Source organism: Vidua chalybeata, unplaced genomic scaffold (assembly GCF_026979565.1).
Source record: "Vidua chalybeata isolate OUT-0048 unplaced genomic scaffold, bVidCha1 merged haplotype W_reject_6, whole genome shotgun sequence".
Lineage (NCBI taxonomy): Eukaryota > Metazoa > Chordata > Aves > Passeriformes > Viduidae > Vidua > Vidua chalybeata.
This window is the reverse complement of record NW_026530355.1, coordinates 225,743-240,075: the sequence shown is the minus strand read 5'-3', so window position 1 is coordinate 240,075 and position 14,333 is coordinate 225,743. Positions and strand designations below refer to the sequence as shown.

The following is a 14,333-nucleotide window of genomic DNA, read 5'->3' as shown; positions in this document are numbered from 1 at the left end:
AAGTTCCACATCCTCAGAGGGAGCTGAAGCTGTGTCAGAGCTGGAAAATCCCCAGAGAAAGGAACAACCAAGTGACACCACTGAGAGCTTCTGCAGAGCTGCTGAGCTGGCCCAGCCGGGGCACATCTGACCCACAGGGCAGCACTTCAGACTAGAAATGCCCTGTCCCAAACTTTAATGGCAGCCTCTCCTGACATTTCCCTTCTTGGGGGCTGTGGAGATTCCTCCCTGCAGTGGGGACAGCCCTCAAGGTCACTGCTCCATGCCGAGCCTGAGATTTGCCCATGCTGGTTGGTCTGGGGGAGTGAAATCAATCTCTGCTTAAGAATTGGTTTTTGTTTAATACAATTGCTTCAAAATTTAATTTATTTGCTTTCTGTTTCACCCTGAGTGTCCTTGCAGAACACCTTTCAGGCAATTCCAGAAGCTCAGGGTTCTCATTTCATGAAGATTCTGGGGTGCAAATGGCCTTGTAAGAAGGATAAAAGCAGAAGCAATGGACTAGAAAGAATTAGAAAAAATTACCCTTCTTCCAGACAATGTCCACCAAGTCATTCCCTGCATTTCTCCTTTTCAAATTCTTTCTGTCACCTACTCTCAGAGGTCCAGCTTGTTCTGGTGCTTATCATGAACTGACTGTGCTCTTGATTTATACCAGCGCAGGAGATGTAGAATCACCAAACTGCACACAGAAACAAACTCCCTCTGTCAGCCCATTTTCATCTTCTAGATCACTTTCCAGGTGTCCATGGAGATGTGGAAATCATTATCACACACCTCTCCATTTCTGGCTGCAGGCTCTGGAGGTTCTTTCTCTGAATTCAGTCAGGCTTGTATTTCCTAACAAGTCCTGGTTCCACCTCCTGTTTTCCAAGGCTGGAACAGTCCCAATGAAAACCTCACCAGTGGCACAAGTCCCCAGCTCAGCAGGAAAAGAAAGAACAAGCTGTCAAGTTCTCCAAACCTTTGGCCTGCTTGGCTGCAGGAGTCCTGCTGCACACACGGTGTGGAAAGCCAAGAGAAGCTGCAGCTGGTGGCACCTCTTGTGACAGGAGCTCGACCTCATTCTCCAGGAAAGGTTCTTGAGAAGAGCAGACATCACTGTGGAGAAGATTCCTGGAAAACTGAAACAGCTTTTAAGAAATGAAATGAAAATTAAAAGAAACAATCTAAGATGTTTTCCTCTATTTATTTCTCTGCTCCCCTTTTCCATCTTGCACTACTTCTCCATGCCATGAATTCCAAGTGCATCTCACCTCTAAGATGGGTGACTTAGCGAGCTCTAGACACTCGAAAATACCATGAGCTGCACACAGTTTGCCTTCCCATTGTTGCTGGAAGCAGTGCTGGACCCTTAAGAGCAGGGCCAGGGCCAGGGAATCCTCCAGCCAGGGAATGTGCCCCGACAGGGTTTGATCCTCAGCAGGGACAATGCACAGCAGCGAGCGAGGGGATTTCTCTGCCCCTGTGCAGGAGTCCAGACTCTGGGTTTGGGCTGAACAGGGCAAAGTTCCCGTGTTTGGACAGGCTCAGGGGCTGCCCCCGGGGAGCGCAGGGCTGGGCGCGGGGGCGAGCGGGCAACGGACAAACGGACACGGGGACAAACGGCCCCGGAGCTTCAGTTGCAGCGGCAGCAGCGGCAGCAGCAGCAGCAGCAGACAGAGCAGCGAAAGCAGCAACTTTGTGGAGCCCCTCTTGCTCCTCCTCTCCCTCTCCCGCTGTCCCGCAGCCTCTCCCGCTCTCCCGTTCCCGCTGTCCCCTCCTCTCCCGGTCTCTCTCTCCCCATGCCCGGCCGGGCCATGCCCCCGGCCCGCCCCCGGCCCCGGGCGGGGCTGTCCCGTCCCCGGCCCCGGCCGTCCCGCCGCCGTCTCGCCCCCGCCCGGCTCTGGCCGTGCTGGCGCTGGCGCTGCTGGGCGGGCATCAGTGCCTGGGGCTGGGGCGGCATCGCCTCCCTTTGGCTCCGCCTGGCCCGAGCCCGGCCCCGGCCCCGGCGCCGGCCCCGGCTCCTCCCGGGCCCCGTGGAGGACACAGGCGGCGCAGCCGCTGCCGCCGCCTCCGCTGCGGCTTCCCCGGCCCGAGCTCCGCCGCTCGGCAGCGCGGCCGCCGGCCCCGAGCCGCCGCTGTCCCGTTGCCAGGAGCGAACGCCTGGGGATGGCCGGCCCGGGGAGCTTGAGGGGCGCTCGGGGGCCGCTCCTGGCCCCGGGCCGAGCGCTGACAGCCGCGTCCCGCCGGCAGGCGAGGCGCAGCCGGGCCTGCAGGAGCAGTACCGGCTGGGTTCGCTGCTGGGCCGCGGCGGCTTCGGCAGCGTCTTCGCGGCCACGCGGCTCTCGGACGGCGCCCCGGTGAGCGGCGGGAACGGCGGCGGGAGCAGGAGGAGGGGGCGGAGGAGGAACAGGAGGAGGAGGAGGAGGAGGAGGATGGGGCTGGGCAGGGCGGGCGGCGAGCTGAGCCCGCTGCTTCTCTTGGCTTGCAGGTGGCCATCAAAAGGGTGCCACGGAACCGCGTCCTGCACTGGGGCGAGCTGGTGAGTGCGCGGGGCCAGCGGGAGAAGCCGGGGCGTGCCGGGCGGGGATGAGCCGGGGCCCGGCAGGGTGGAAGCCGCCGGGACGCCTCGAGGGAGAGCGGGCGTGGGGCCAGCGCAGGGCGCAGAGCATCCCGGGCTGGGCGAGGGCTTCCCGAGCCCCGGCACGGCCTCAGCCCCACTGACGGCATCGTGCTCCTCCCGCAGCCCGACGGCACCAGCGCACCCCTGGAGGTGGTGCTGCTGGCCAAGGTGTCCACTGGCTTCCCCGGTGTCGTCCAGCTGCTGGAGTGGCTTGAGCTCCCCAACGACATCGTGATGGTGCTGGAGCGCCCAAAGCGGTCTCAGGACCTGCACCATTTCATTCGGGCACGGGGGTTCCTGTCCGAGGAGGTGGCGCGGGAGCTGTTCCGCCAGGTGCTGGAGGCCGTGCGGCACTGCACCAGCTGCGGGGTCCTGCACAGGGACATCAAACCACGGAACATCCTGGTTGACCTGGCCACTGGGGAGGCTAAATTGATCGACTTTGGCTGTGGCACCTACCTGCAAGACACAGCCTACACTCACTTTGCAGGTGAGTCCACACAGGGCTGTGCTCCCGGTCCCGGTATCTCATGGCCCAACATCTCCTAGCCCAAGCTGGGTGTGGCATCGGGGATTGTCCCTTTTGCTGCCCTTGATGGCACTGAGATTTCAGCCGAGTTGCGTTTCAGCAGGGCTGGGTGGGGAGCCAGCTTCCAGCCCTGCTGGCAGCCTTTGCCCACCACTCTGCCCAGGGCTGGGGCTGGGGCTGGGGCAGCCAGCCCAACAAAAACACCCGTGGGTGGGGGTAGCAGAGAGGGGGGGGGCAGAACCTGTGCCCCAGCTGGTTTGGTGTGCAGGTGAGAAAGGGCTTGGACTGCTCCACTCACCTGGTTTGCTTTGGATTCATAATGTTCTTTGGGGCAATGCAGGCAGGGAGGATGAAGGCATGGTTTTCCCCAGCACTGAGTGGGTTTTTCCTTGTCATGGTTGGGCCTTGCCAGGGCTCCTGCTGCCCTCTTCCAGCATCTGTGGCTTCTTTTCCAACCCCAAGTCTGTACACAAGGCCCAGGTGCTGGCCAGAGGGCAGCGGTCACCCCGTGTGCCACTGGGGCAGCCCCCGCATGCCCAGGGATGCTGGGGCCAGGCTCTGGGAGCAGCAGCATCCCCCTGCTGAAGCCCATCTCTATTCCATAGGAACACGGTCATACAGCCCCCCGGAATGGATGCATTTTGGCTGGTACTACGGCAAGCCAGCTACTGTCTGGTCCCTGGGCATCGTGCTGCACCAGATGGTCTGCGGGGAGCACCCTTTCAGGGGGTGCCAGAACATCAGCTGGGACCATCAGCTCTCGCTGCCACAACGGCTCTCTCAAGGTGGATCCTCATCTCTGGCCACAGGGGCAATACCAGTGCTGGGAGACAGCAGCAGCTCGTGAGCATCCCGCTCTGGCAGCTGCTGAGGAGGGGGCACATGTCCTGCTCTCCTGCTCTCCTCCACAACTGGGAATTGATGGGAAAGTTTAGGCCCAGCTCTGAGCACATCCAGCATGGCCTGGGCACAGGAATAGTGGGGCAAAGCCAACAGGAGCCTTCTCCAACTGACCGGTGGGTTCTGGTTTCTCTGCCCAGAGTGCCAAGATCTGATCAGGAGGTGTTTATCCATGCTGGACATGGAAAGGCCCTCGTTAGAAGAGCTGTTGTGTGATCCCTGGATGCAGGACGTTCATCTGCCCTAGAGGAAGGGAAAGAGCCACAGGCACACTCTGATGCAGGGCCCTGGTAAGTTACAGCCCCACACACGCATTGGCAATCAGAAGCACAGGAACCCAGACTTTTTTGTGCTGCCTGTGTCACTGCCCAGGGCTCATCAGATGGGAACACGCAGCCCTTATGCTGGAGCTGAGCTGCTCTGCCCAGCACTGGTGGCCACCATCCGAGCTGGTTCTGCTTGTCCTTGGTTCCCTGACAGCTGGGGCCCTGGGCAGAACCCTGACAGCCTGGTCTCAGCCCCAGGGAAGGAGAAGGAGCCCCTGGAGAAGCTGTAGCAGGTGGGGCTGCTGCTGCTGGAGACAGCGAGGACGACATCAAGGATGACAACCTCTTGCTCCACCTGGTCACCGGCAGGCTGAAGATGACATCACTTTGATTCTGGCACCTTCTCCAAAGCCAGGCTCCACAGGGAATTTGCAGATGAGTCCACACGCAGGGGATGTTCCCAGATTTGGGCATTGCACAGCCTGGCCGGGAACCAAAGGTTCCCCCTTTGCTGGGGCGGGTGCAGCTGATCCTTCAGTCGGCTGCCCAGCTGCTTTTGGCAGGGCTCGGGGCATGGGCTGGGGTGGGTACGAAATGGGAGTGGGCTCCTGGCCCTGCCAACAGCCCCCACCACCCACCGTGCCCCGGGCTGGGGCTGGGGCTGGGGCAGCCAACCCGACACAAACCAACCTCCATGGTGGGAGCAGAGGTGGGACTCCAGAACCTGTGCAGGGGCTGCTTTGCTTTGCAGGCAAGGAAGGGCTTGGGCTGCTCCCCTGCCCTTGTTTGCTTTGGGATCACTCTTATTTTGGGGGGCAGTGCAGGGGGAAGGGAGAAAGCCTGGGCTTCCTTCACCCGTGAGTGGGTTTTTCCCTGGCATGCAGGGCTTGGGCCTTCCTCAAGCCCCAGACAGAGACATGATTTTTGACCTTTTTTCTTGTTTCCCCTTTTTGTCTGTAATCTACTTTCAATAATTTGTTGTGTGTTTTTCTAGAGGAAGCGTTCTAGGTGGGGTCCAGTCTGGATGGGGAAGTGCTTGGGAGCAGCTGCAGCGTGGATGGGCCGTGCCCTTGGAGAAGGCTGAGGACATCGTTTGGGACCAGCTTTTCTTCCAGCGGTGGATGGCGTCAGGTGGGTCCCATCTGCTTAGCATGGTGGGATCAGAGCTTTGGGGAGATGGCAGCGAGCACAGGAGCATCCTGCTCTGGGCAGCTGCTGAGGGCTGGATGTGCCGTGGCTGGCTGCAGGCTGGGCACATGTCCTGCCCTCCTGCTCTGCTGCCAAAGGCAGCAGTGATGGGCAGCTCTGGGCACCGCTCTGGGCACGGCCAGCATGGCCTGGGCACTGCGGGCAGCTGGGACAAGGGGACAGGAGCCTTCAGCTGAGGGGCACTTTCTGGTTTCTCTCCTTGCAGCCAGGCTCTGCGGGTGCTGAGGCTGCTCTGGGCTCTGCCAGGGCTCTGCTGGAGCTCAGCACCGGGCCCCAATCAGCCAAAGAAGAAATGGTGTGACCTGCAGCACAGACTTGCTTGAGCATTTCAGCAACACAGCTCAAGTTTGCAGAGTGCACACCTCCAAGGGAAAACATGCCACCACCCAAAAATTAAATTTGTTCAATAGCTTCTGAAATGAAATCAGTCTGGGATGACCCCAAATGCCATTTTTCAGCTTGCTCAAGCTGTAGCTCAGCCCTTCTGTGAACAGTTCTCTCCCCCACCTGCATTTTACTTCCCAACTGCTCCCTCTTTTCCCCCAGTGAGTTCCCAGCCCGTGGCAGTCTCCATCACACTGTTGCCTTCCTTGATGTGCCTCACCACGAGGAAGGCTGAGCCCCCAGCTTAGGGACTCATCCTGACACTGGCTGAGGAGCAGCAATGTCTCAGAGGTCTGGTTGGATTTTAGTGGCATTCAGAGCTGCTCTCCAGCCCTCCGCTCTCCTCACTGCTGAGCTCCCACTCCCTTTTCCTTGTCCTTTCAGCAGCGTGAGCTCTGTGAATCCCCTTGGGCCTCCCCACTCTTCCCAGCCCATGCACCCACCTCAGTTAGGCTGAAGCTGCAGCTTCTCTGTCTCCTCTGGCACACCAGTCCAGTCCCCTGTGCGGGGAGCCCCAGCCCCAGAGCGCAGCACCCAACAGTGCCGTCCGGGCTGGAGCAGCTGCCCTGCAGCCCTGGCTTGGCTCTTGGTGGCAAGGGAATGCTCCCTGTTTGCAGCTGTCCCTGCAGGATGGCCCCAGGGCAGAGCCCAGCTCCCACTGCAGCCCTGAAGCTTGGGGCAGACAGTGGTCCCAGAGCTGAGGTTCATGGGGAGCACCCGCAGCTGTGCCTGGCACTCTGTTGCCGTGTGTCACAGTGCAGGCTGCCTTGTACTGGCTGAATGGACCAGCCCCTGCTTTGACTGACAGGGGCCTCGCCCATCACATCTCTCCCAAGGCTGCAGGCATTTCACAGGCCAGAATCTGAAGGGGCGCAGTGAAATTATCCAGACTGGCTTTTTCAAAGGCCCTTTAGAAGGAAGGGCTTGAGCACAAACGCTCTCTGTTTGCCCCATGAACATTGGGCTGAGTGGCCTCTTTGGCTCCAACCCACTTTCCTTCTCGAGCCAACGTTACCCACTGCCTCCCACACCCCCCCGTGCCTTCCCACTGCCTTGTCCTGTCAGGGCTTTCGCAGCCCCTCATCCCTTGGTGGCCCCATCCCCTCAGGGTCTCCCTCAGCCCGGCCAACCTGCCCGGCAGCAGCGCCGCAGCCCCACAGGAGCTCCCGAGGAGCCCCATCCAGAGGCACCTCGGAGCCCTCAGCAATGCAGCCAGCAACACACGGGCAGGAGGACACAGATGGCGGTTCCTGCCTGGGACAGGGCTTGTGGCCATCTCCAGGCACCGGTCACACAGGGATCCCTGGAACTCCGGCCCCTGCCCACCAGCTCTGTTGGCAGCACAAAGGCTTCAGCAGAACCACCAAAGGCCAAGGGGCTTCTGGCCATTTTCCCTGCAAGCCTGCACGTGCCTGGGCAGCTTGCTGAGCCCAGGCACCCTTTGCTCCCTCTTCCCCTATGCCCTGCAGAGCCTGGGCAGCAAAAGAAAGATCCTGGGAGTCTGTCTATTAGAACACATCCTATATTTATATCCTACAGAATAGCAAAAAGAACGAAAGAACAATCTTGAAGAAATTAAACATTCCGGCTGGCTCAGGTGGCCCCAGCAGACAGAGCCTCTGGGATCAGCACTCTGCACAGCTCCGGCAGCGCAGCCAGCCGAGCCCCAACAGACGAGGCCGTGTCCTCCATGCCCTGCGGAGCTGATCATGCAGGCTGTCCAAGAGGGAATATCCAGCTCTCTCTACTGCCTGGAGGATGTACAACGTTTGAATTGCCAGGCTTCCAACGGCGACGCTGATGTCATTTGCCGTGCCTTCAAGGGCTGAAAGAGAGCAACAGAGCCATGGTCAGATCCCGGATCTGAGGGGACCCGAGGAGACCTCCCTGCCAGGGCCATCCCAGCCGGTTCCGGCCATGGCCAGCAGGGAGCAGGGACCAACGGGATCAGCCCGAAGCTGCTGGCCACGAATCCCCCAGGTGGCCCTGAAATCTCCGTGTGCTCTGCCCACGCCGCCCCTCGTCCGCACAGGGAGCAGAGCCCTGCGCAGCCGGGGCACGGCTTGCAGCTCCCCCGCCAGCCCCCGCTGACAGCCCTCTGCCCTCACTCACCCTCACAGATGAGCTGGAGCTCTTCCTTCTTCCCCCTCAGCTGCCGCCCGGCCATCCCTGCCAACACAGAGCCTGTCACGGCCCAGCGGCACAGCTCCCTGCCAGCGGCGCTGCCAGCCCTGTGGCCACACGGCCTCCTGGCCCGGCAGGGCTCAGCCGGGCCCTTGCCGCACGCTGCCGCCCAAGGGCACGGCTGCGAGAGGGCGGCAGCAGCGCCCAGGCCAGCCGGGGCTCCACCCCGCCGGGCCCGGATGGCGCTGCCGGAGCAGCAGGCGGGGCTGGGGCCGAGCTGCGGCGGGGCGGGGAGGGAGCCCGGGCTCGCGGCTCACCCAGGAACCTGATGGCCGCCTCTCGCAGGGGCTCCTCTGGGCTCTCCAGGTAGGGCATGGCCTGGCGCAGGTGCTCGGCCGCTCTGCTGCTGTCGTCTGCCAGCTGGAGAGAGCGGCAGGAGGGAAGGCTTGGCGCGGGCTCAGCCCCTGGACCGGGCACTCCCTGCGCCCAGCCCCGGCCTCCCCTGCCCGCACCGCCGTGAGCTCGGGCCCACAGGAGCCTGGAGAAGAGCCCGCGCCGCCTCTGGCTGCAGCAGCGGGCAGGGGCACAGCTGCCAGCCCCGCACACTGAGCACCGCGCTCAGGGGGATTCTCCAGCCTGAGGCTGGCACTTCCAGACCATCCTTACCAGGCACTCGGTGAACTTCCACAGCTTCTTGTTATTCACCACTTTTTCCAGATCCCTCCTCTTGAGGAACTGGGCCACACAAAGCAGCGTTTCCTGAGAAGCCTGGAGAGCAGCAGAGACGCGGAGATGGCCCCACAGCCCAGGGCGCAGGACCTGTGTCCCTGTGCCAAGGCCTGGAGGAGGCTGCAGCCCAGCAGGCGCCAGGGCAGGAGGCAGCTGAGCCGTCTCCCAGGGGGACAGCAGCAGCCCACGAGTCCTCACCTGTGCCACACGCCCATCCTCGTCATGGCAGTGGAAGAAGAGTGGCAGCAGACTCTGGCGCGCGTGTGTCTTCAGGGCCTTTTTGTTCTTTTCCAGTGGAAGAGACACCAATCTTTGGAAGAGCAGGATGGAGAGCAGCTGCACCTGGCTATTGTCCTGTATGAAAGAAAGAAAAATAGACCTGAGCATCGGCTGCACGGGGCTCAGCTTGTCTCAGGCCTGGAAATCCACAGGCCACAAAGTGTCCGGGCAGCAGCCAGTGGCTGTGGCTGGAGGCAGCGAGCCTTACGTGGTCAAAGAGTGGCAGGAGCGCCTCAACCAGCCGCAGTGCAATGGAGCTGGCTATCAGCATGTCCTTGTCCCGGGAGATAAAGCTGAGGAGCATGACAGCCATGCTAACTATCTCTCCATCTGCGTCGCACAGGAGCTCCACAAGACTTTCAGTCAGGCTCCACATTTTTTCACTCTGTGCGGAACACAAGTTTGTGAAACGCCATCCTGCTGCCGCAGGGCCTAGAGGCCAAAGGGCTGTTCCGGGGCACTTGGGCAGCTGAAGCAGGAGGCAGGAGAGCTGGGAGCAGCTGCCCCAGTGCCTAAAGCCCAGCAAAGCCCAAGCGACTGCATTCCCGAGTGCAGCCTCAGCCGCTGCCCCCTTCTCACCATTGAGGGATTGTCAATGAGCTTGAGAAAGGCCCTGAGCGCCAGGCGACGCCTGTCCCTGCACTTGCTGTGCAGGTGCCTTGACAAGATTTGCAGGACTCTGTTAGCACTGCCTCCACTCAAGTTCAGGCACTCGAGGACCTGAAAGGCACAGGGCAGTGACAGGGGACCCGGCCGGCAGGAGCCCGGAACCGCACAGGGCTGGGCCCAGGCAGCAGCACAGGGCGCGGGCACCCGTCCCAGGCAGCTGTGGCTACGAGAGGGCAGAGAGCTGGGAGGCAGCTGAGCGAGGCAGCGCTGGCCATCAGGCTCACCTCCACGAGGAAGGCCAGGGCGGGCAGCTCCCAGCGTGGCTCCAGTGTGCTGAGCAGCTGGAGCAGGTAGCGAGCGATCCGGGAGCACAAGGGGATGGAGACACGGGATATCTCCCTGGCAGGAGAAAAAGTAACCAAGACTTTGGGCCGGGGGACAAACCTCTCCCAGGACAGACTGACAGAGGTCTGGTCTTTCCCCAGCATCCTGCAAGGGGCCCTGGGCTATTTGGGAGGCAGCTCCTTGTGGGTACCCTCCTCTGCCAGCCTTTTCCAGTCTGCTTGGCTGTGCCTCGGTGACAAGGCCCTCTGGCCCACGACCACTGGGACTGTGTGGGGCACCCTGGGCACAGAGCACAAATGTCAGAGGCAGCGGGGAGAAGGGGGTCTCACCTGGCCAGCAGACCCACGGCATAGTGGTGGGTGTCAGCACACAGCAGCGTGTCCCAGCCACGCTTGCGTTCCATTGCCAGCACCACATCCTCGTGCTCCATTTGGCAGAGCAGGGACTTCAGGGTCCGCACTGCAAACCTGCGTGCAGAGCAAAGCCCAGGTAACACTGGGAGCACTGGCTCCTGCCCAGGGATGTGGCAGGGACAGAGGAGTGGGATGGAGTACCTGTTGGGGCTGGTGGCAAGGCCGTATTGCTGCTGGCATCCCTTCCAGAAGGTATCGACCTCCTCTGGCATATCCAGAGTGCTGAAGAACACTTGGAAGAGCAGATGCACAAGTAGGTGGGGGAAATACACCGTCACCATCTGTGGGACACAGGGCACCTGGAGGATCTTCCACATCACCACAGTTGCCTGCAAAGGACAAAGCCCCCCGAGACAGCGCTCAGTGCCGAGGTGTCCGTGTGGCAGGGCCCGAGCACGGGAGGGAGAGGCCCGGAGAGACGCAGGGGGAGCAGCGGGCCTGGTGCCCCTGAAGCTGCCCCGAGGCCAGGTTTCAGCCCAGCGCCTGAGGCAGGGAGATGCAGTGGGGCAAGGAGGATGGAGAGCTGCTGGGCAGGTGGCCTTGGGACCAGCAAAGGCCAGTTGCAGAAACTCACAGCCAGGACAAAGACACCCGTTTTGTCCCCATCAGAGGTGAACGTGCTGTGCTCTGGCCAACTCCCCAGCACATCGAGGAGCATCAGCTGCACTGGCTCGGCAGTCCTGGGCGAGCACATGATGCTCTTCCACATGGTGAAAGCAGCTCTGCGGGGTTAGAGCTCTGTCTCAGGGGGGTCTGGGACACAGCACCGTGGCCTGGGCAGCAGCGGGGACCTGAGCTGGCTGCCGGCTCTGCCTCTGCCCACTGCCCCTCGCCAGCAGCACCCAGGCAGCCCAGGCCTGTGGGGACAGGCCCCCGAGGGGCAGCGAGGGAGCATGGCAGCAGGCTCGGGGGCTGAGGTGCCAGGGCTGGCAAAGGGAGCAGCCAGAGGGCCCTGGGGACTCTCTGTTGGTCAGACACCTGGCACAGGCTGTACAGGCTGATGGGCTGGGGAGCCCTGAGCCCTCTGGGCAGGTGGCCCCATACCTGTCACAGGATGGGGCCACACACAGGAGTGTCATTACTACATTGGCAGGCTGTTCTTCAGTGAGATCCAGGAGGGCCCTGTTCAGTCTCTGCTCAGCAAACTGATTGTCCATGAGCCACTGGTGGATGTACCTCACCATGGCAGGCACCTGGAGAAGGCACGGGGAGACTTGGAAAGCTGCCAGAGGGAGGAATGTCCCCGGCTTCCCCAGAGAAGTGCTTCCCTTCCCACCACACTGCCATGGCCTCAAAGGCTTCCAGTGACCCGCAGGTGTGGCTTGGGAGGCCAAGCAATTCCTGGGAGGATCAAACCCTCAAACCATAGGCTGCTTATTTGCTTTGGATTGCAAAACCCGCCCTCTATGAGCATATCCAGCAGGGCAGCACAGGTCTTGGTTTTGAAGGTGTGTGAATATGCTCTGAGCCCTTTGCCCATGGTGCTGGTCTCTTCCTCCTGAATCCTCTTGATGAATTTGCAAACCAGGTGTAGGAGAAGGGCAGGAAGCCAGGGGTGTTCCACGGAATGCTCCAAGCACAGTGCTTGGCTGAGCGGTGACAGCAGGCCCAGCCCAGGTGGGGATGGCTGCAGGTACCTCCACTGTTCTGCGGAAGAGGCCACGGGCGGGGTCCTGCTCTTGTGTGCGGTCCACGGCTGCATCTGGCAAAGAGCGAGCGCAGCCAGAGCTGAGGGGCTGCGGGAGAGGCCGGAGAACACAGCCCAGCCCTGAGCTCCCCAGGCAGGGACAGCCCCGGGATGCCCCAGGGGATGGAGCACGGCCGCTGCGGGGTGTCTGCCCGGCCCCTCTTCTGTCCTGTCCGTGGGCATGTCCCCAGGGGATGGGATGGGATGGGATGGGATGGGATGGGATGGGATGGGATGGGATGGGATGGGATGGGATGGGATGGGATGCCATGGGATGGGATGGGATGCCATGGGATGCCATGGGATGGGATGCCATGGGATGGGATGCCATGGGATGCCATGGGATGCCATGGGATGCCATGGGATGGGATGCCATGGGATGGGATGGGATGGGATGCCATGGGATGGGATGCAGTGGGATGGGATGCCATGGTGCCAAGCTGGCTGCAGGCACCAACCCTAAGCCCAGCTCTGCCACTCACCCTCCTGTAGAGTCTTCAACCGCACCACCTCTTTGATCTCCACTATTGGGGCAGCTCCAGGGCCTTCTTCCTCCTCCTGCACCCAGGCCAGCTTGGGCCCTCTCAGGGATCTCTGCTCCATGGCAGTGACTGGATTTGTGGCGAGTTGCAGGAGAGATGCCTCGGAAAAGCTCCGAGTCAGCAAGTCCTGCAGTCGTGCCTGGAAGGCACCTTCAGGAGAGAAGCCTCAGGAAGGCTACAGGACAGCAAGTCCTGCACTCTGGTCTCGAGGGCTCCTGCCACAAGGACAGGAGACTCCTGTCAAGGATTGTGGTCAGGCCTCGAGGGCACCGGTGGCAGGGATGGGAGATGCCTCCGGGGCACCAAGTCCCACAGTCTGCCCTCAAGGGCACCTGCAGAAAAGAAGCCTCAGAAAGGCCACAGGTCACCAAGTCCTGTGGTCTGGCCTCGAGGTCAGCTGCAGGAATAACGCCTGGGAAAAGCTCCGGGTCAGACACGAACGAGTGCGCTGTGCGGGGGCTCCTCACGGCACCGCTCTGTCCCGTCCTGTCCCGTCGCGTGCTCCAAGCACTCTGGCGTGGTCTTGTCACCGCCAGCTCCTATGTCACCCTGTGTCACAAAGGGCCCTTGGACATGCTGTCCCGTTCCATGACACGGTGACCACGCAGCACCATGTCACAAAGGGCCCCTGCACACACTGCCCCCTGCCCTGGGGCCGCCCCCGACCCACCCAAAGTGGCCCAGGTTGGAAGGAATTCCTCACCCCAAGTGTCTAAGACAGCCCAACAGGGTCTTTAGGAATGGCTGAAACCATCAGCAAGCGCTGCCCTGCTCTGCGGGCTCAGGGCAGCAGAAGGAGCCCCCAGGGCTGCCGACGCAGCTGTGCTGGGAAGGCCACGGGGCCTTCCACAGAAGCTGGCACGGCCTCCTTGGGACACGTCCCGGCTGGTGGCCATCCTAAACCCGCGGGTGTGACACAGACAAGGAACGTGTGGGCCAGGGCACCAATGCTGCTCTGACCCCTGGGGCCCGGGGAGCGCTGACATCAGCAGGTGTGGCAGAGTCCCTGCCCAAGCAGACCTGCCACCCCCCGGGCCCTGGCAGCTCTGGTGCCCTTCTCCTGCTCCAGAGACCTGTGCCCGTGGGGGGCTTCTGTGCCAGAGGGAGCCAAAGCCCACGTGCATTGGGGGCTGCGCTCCTGCCTGCAGGGGCTCTTGGCAGGAGCACCTGGAGCAACTGCTGGCAACACTTGGTCTCTGTCAGAAGCTCTTACTCCATGCTGAAATTATTTTCTCATTGAAGTTCTTGCCTTCTGCACAAAAACACCTTAGTGGCCAAGGCACGGAAGAATCTGGCAAGTAAGAATCCTCAGTTCAGGAAAGCTTTCCTTCCTATTGTTCAACTCAAGTAGTTCCAAAAATTTGCAAGCTTCCCAAATTAATTGGGATGGCCTGAGGAGGTGAAGATTTGGAATTTTGCTTCCCATCTCAAAGCAGCAACTCATTTGCCTTAACCTCATCCACTGAGGGTCACTTCACAGAACCTATCACTACACAAAATAAGGGCAAAACCAAGGGCCATTCTTTGGTTTTCTATGAAGGGATGATAATATCCTAATTCTCTTAAGGAATAAAAGCTCTCAAGAAATCAAAGTCCACTCAGTGGTACAAAAGTAGCCCAGATAAATGAGTAGATGGCAAAAGGGCGAATCCTCCCCTTGGTACAGATATCTAAGTGGCCAGTAAAGTGCAGCTCTCCCCTCTTGTTCCCTG

At 61.0% G+C, this 14,333-nt stretch overlaps 2 protein-coding genes across 6 annotated transcripts; one reads left to right on the top strand and one right to left on the bottom strand.

The window, feature by feature from the left end:
* The first annotated feature begins 349 nt into the window (after positions 1–349).
* On the top strand, positions 350–8,925 carry LOC128783230 (serine/threonine-protein kinase pim-1-like). Of its 5 annotated transcripts, none has more exons than XR_008429044.1 (7): positions 357–2,342; positions 2,474–2,524; positions 2,729–3,095; positions 3,740–3,919; positions 4,175–4,324; positions 4,515–5,431; positions 8,735–8,925. XR_008429044.1 is itself a non-coding variant. In XM_053933870.1 (6 exons), the coding sequence occupies exons 1-5, from the start codon at positions 1,785–1,787 to the stop codon at positions 4,279–4,281; spliced, it is 1,263 nt and encodes a 420-aa protein (XP_053789845.1). In that variant the 5' UTR covers positions 356–1,784; the 3' UTR covers positions 4,282–4,324; positions 4,407–4,507. The 5 variants fall into 5 exon arrangements, 1 of the variants encoding a protein (XP_053789845.1); XR_008429043.1 differs by lacking the exon at positions 8,735–8,925 and adding an exon at positions 5,715–5,927; XR_008429047.1 differs by lacking the exons at positions 3,740–3,919; positions 8,735–8,925 and adding an exon at positions 5,715–5,927 and having other exon boundaries at positions 350–2,342.
* Positions 7,400–13,184, bottom strand: LOC128783227 (uncharacterized). Its single transcript, XM_053933869.1, has 14 exons — positions 12,562–13,184; positions 12,030–12,094; positions 11,437–11,585; positions 10,967–11,114; positions 10,534–10,721; positions 10,309–10,446; positions 9,919–10,033; positions 9,605–9,745; positions 9,234–9,410; positions 8,945–9,100; positions 8,684–8,785; positions 8,335–8,437; positions 8,006–8,062; positions 7,400–7,718 (listed from the first exon to the last, which is right to left on the bottom strand). The coding sequence occupies exons 1-14, from the start codon at positions 12,680–12,682 to the stop codon at positions 7,519–7,521; spliced, it is 1,860 nt and encodes a 619-aa protein (XP_053789844.1). The 5' UTR covers positions 12,683–13,184; the 3' UTR covers positions 7,400–7,518.
* Positions 13,185–14,333: the final 1,149 nt, after the last annotated feature.

Bases quoted from the DNA above. Each gene is read 5' to 3' on its own strand.
- LOC128783230 (XM_053933870.1), top strand. From the start codon at position 1,785: ATGCCCGGCCGGGCCATGCCCCCGGCCCGCCCCCGGCCCCGGGCGGGG. The intron at 2,343-2,473 runs GTGAGCGGCGGG...CTTGGCTTGCAG, and splicing joins GGCTCTCGGACGGCGCCCCG to GTGGCCATCAAAAGGGTGCC. The intron at 3,920-4,174 runs GTGGATCCTCAT...TTCTCTGCCCAG, and splicing joins GCCACAACGGCTCTCTCAAG to AGTGCCAAGATCTGATCAGG.
- LOC128783227 (XM_053933869.1), bottom strand. From the start codon at position 12,682: ATGGAGCAGAGATCCCTGAGAGGGCCCAAGCTGGCCTGGGTGCAGGAG. The intron at 11,115-11,436 runs GTATGGGGCCAC...CTAACCCCGCAG, and splicing joins GTGGCCCCATCCTGTGACAG to AGCTGCTTTCACCATGTGGA. The intron at 8,438-8,683 runs GTAAGGATGGTC...CGCTCTCTCCAG, and splicing joins GGAAGTTCACCGAGTGCCTG to CTGGCAGACGACAGCAGCAG.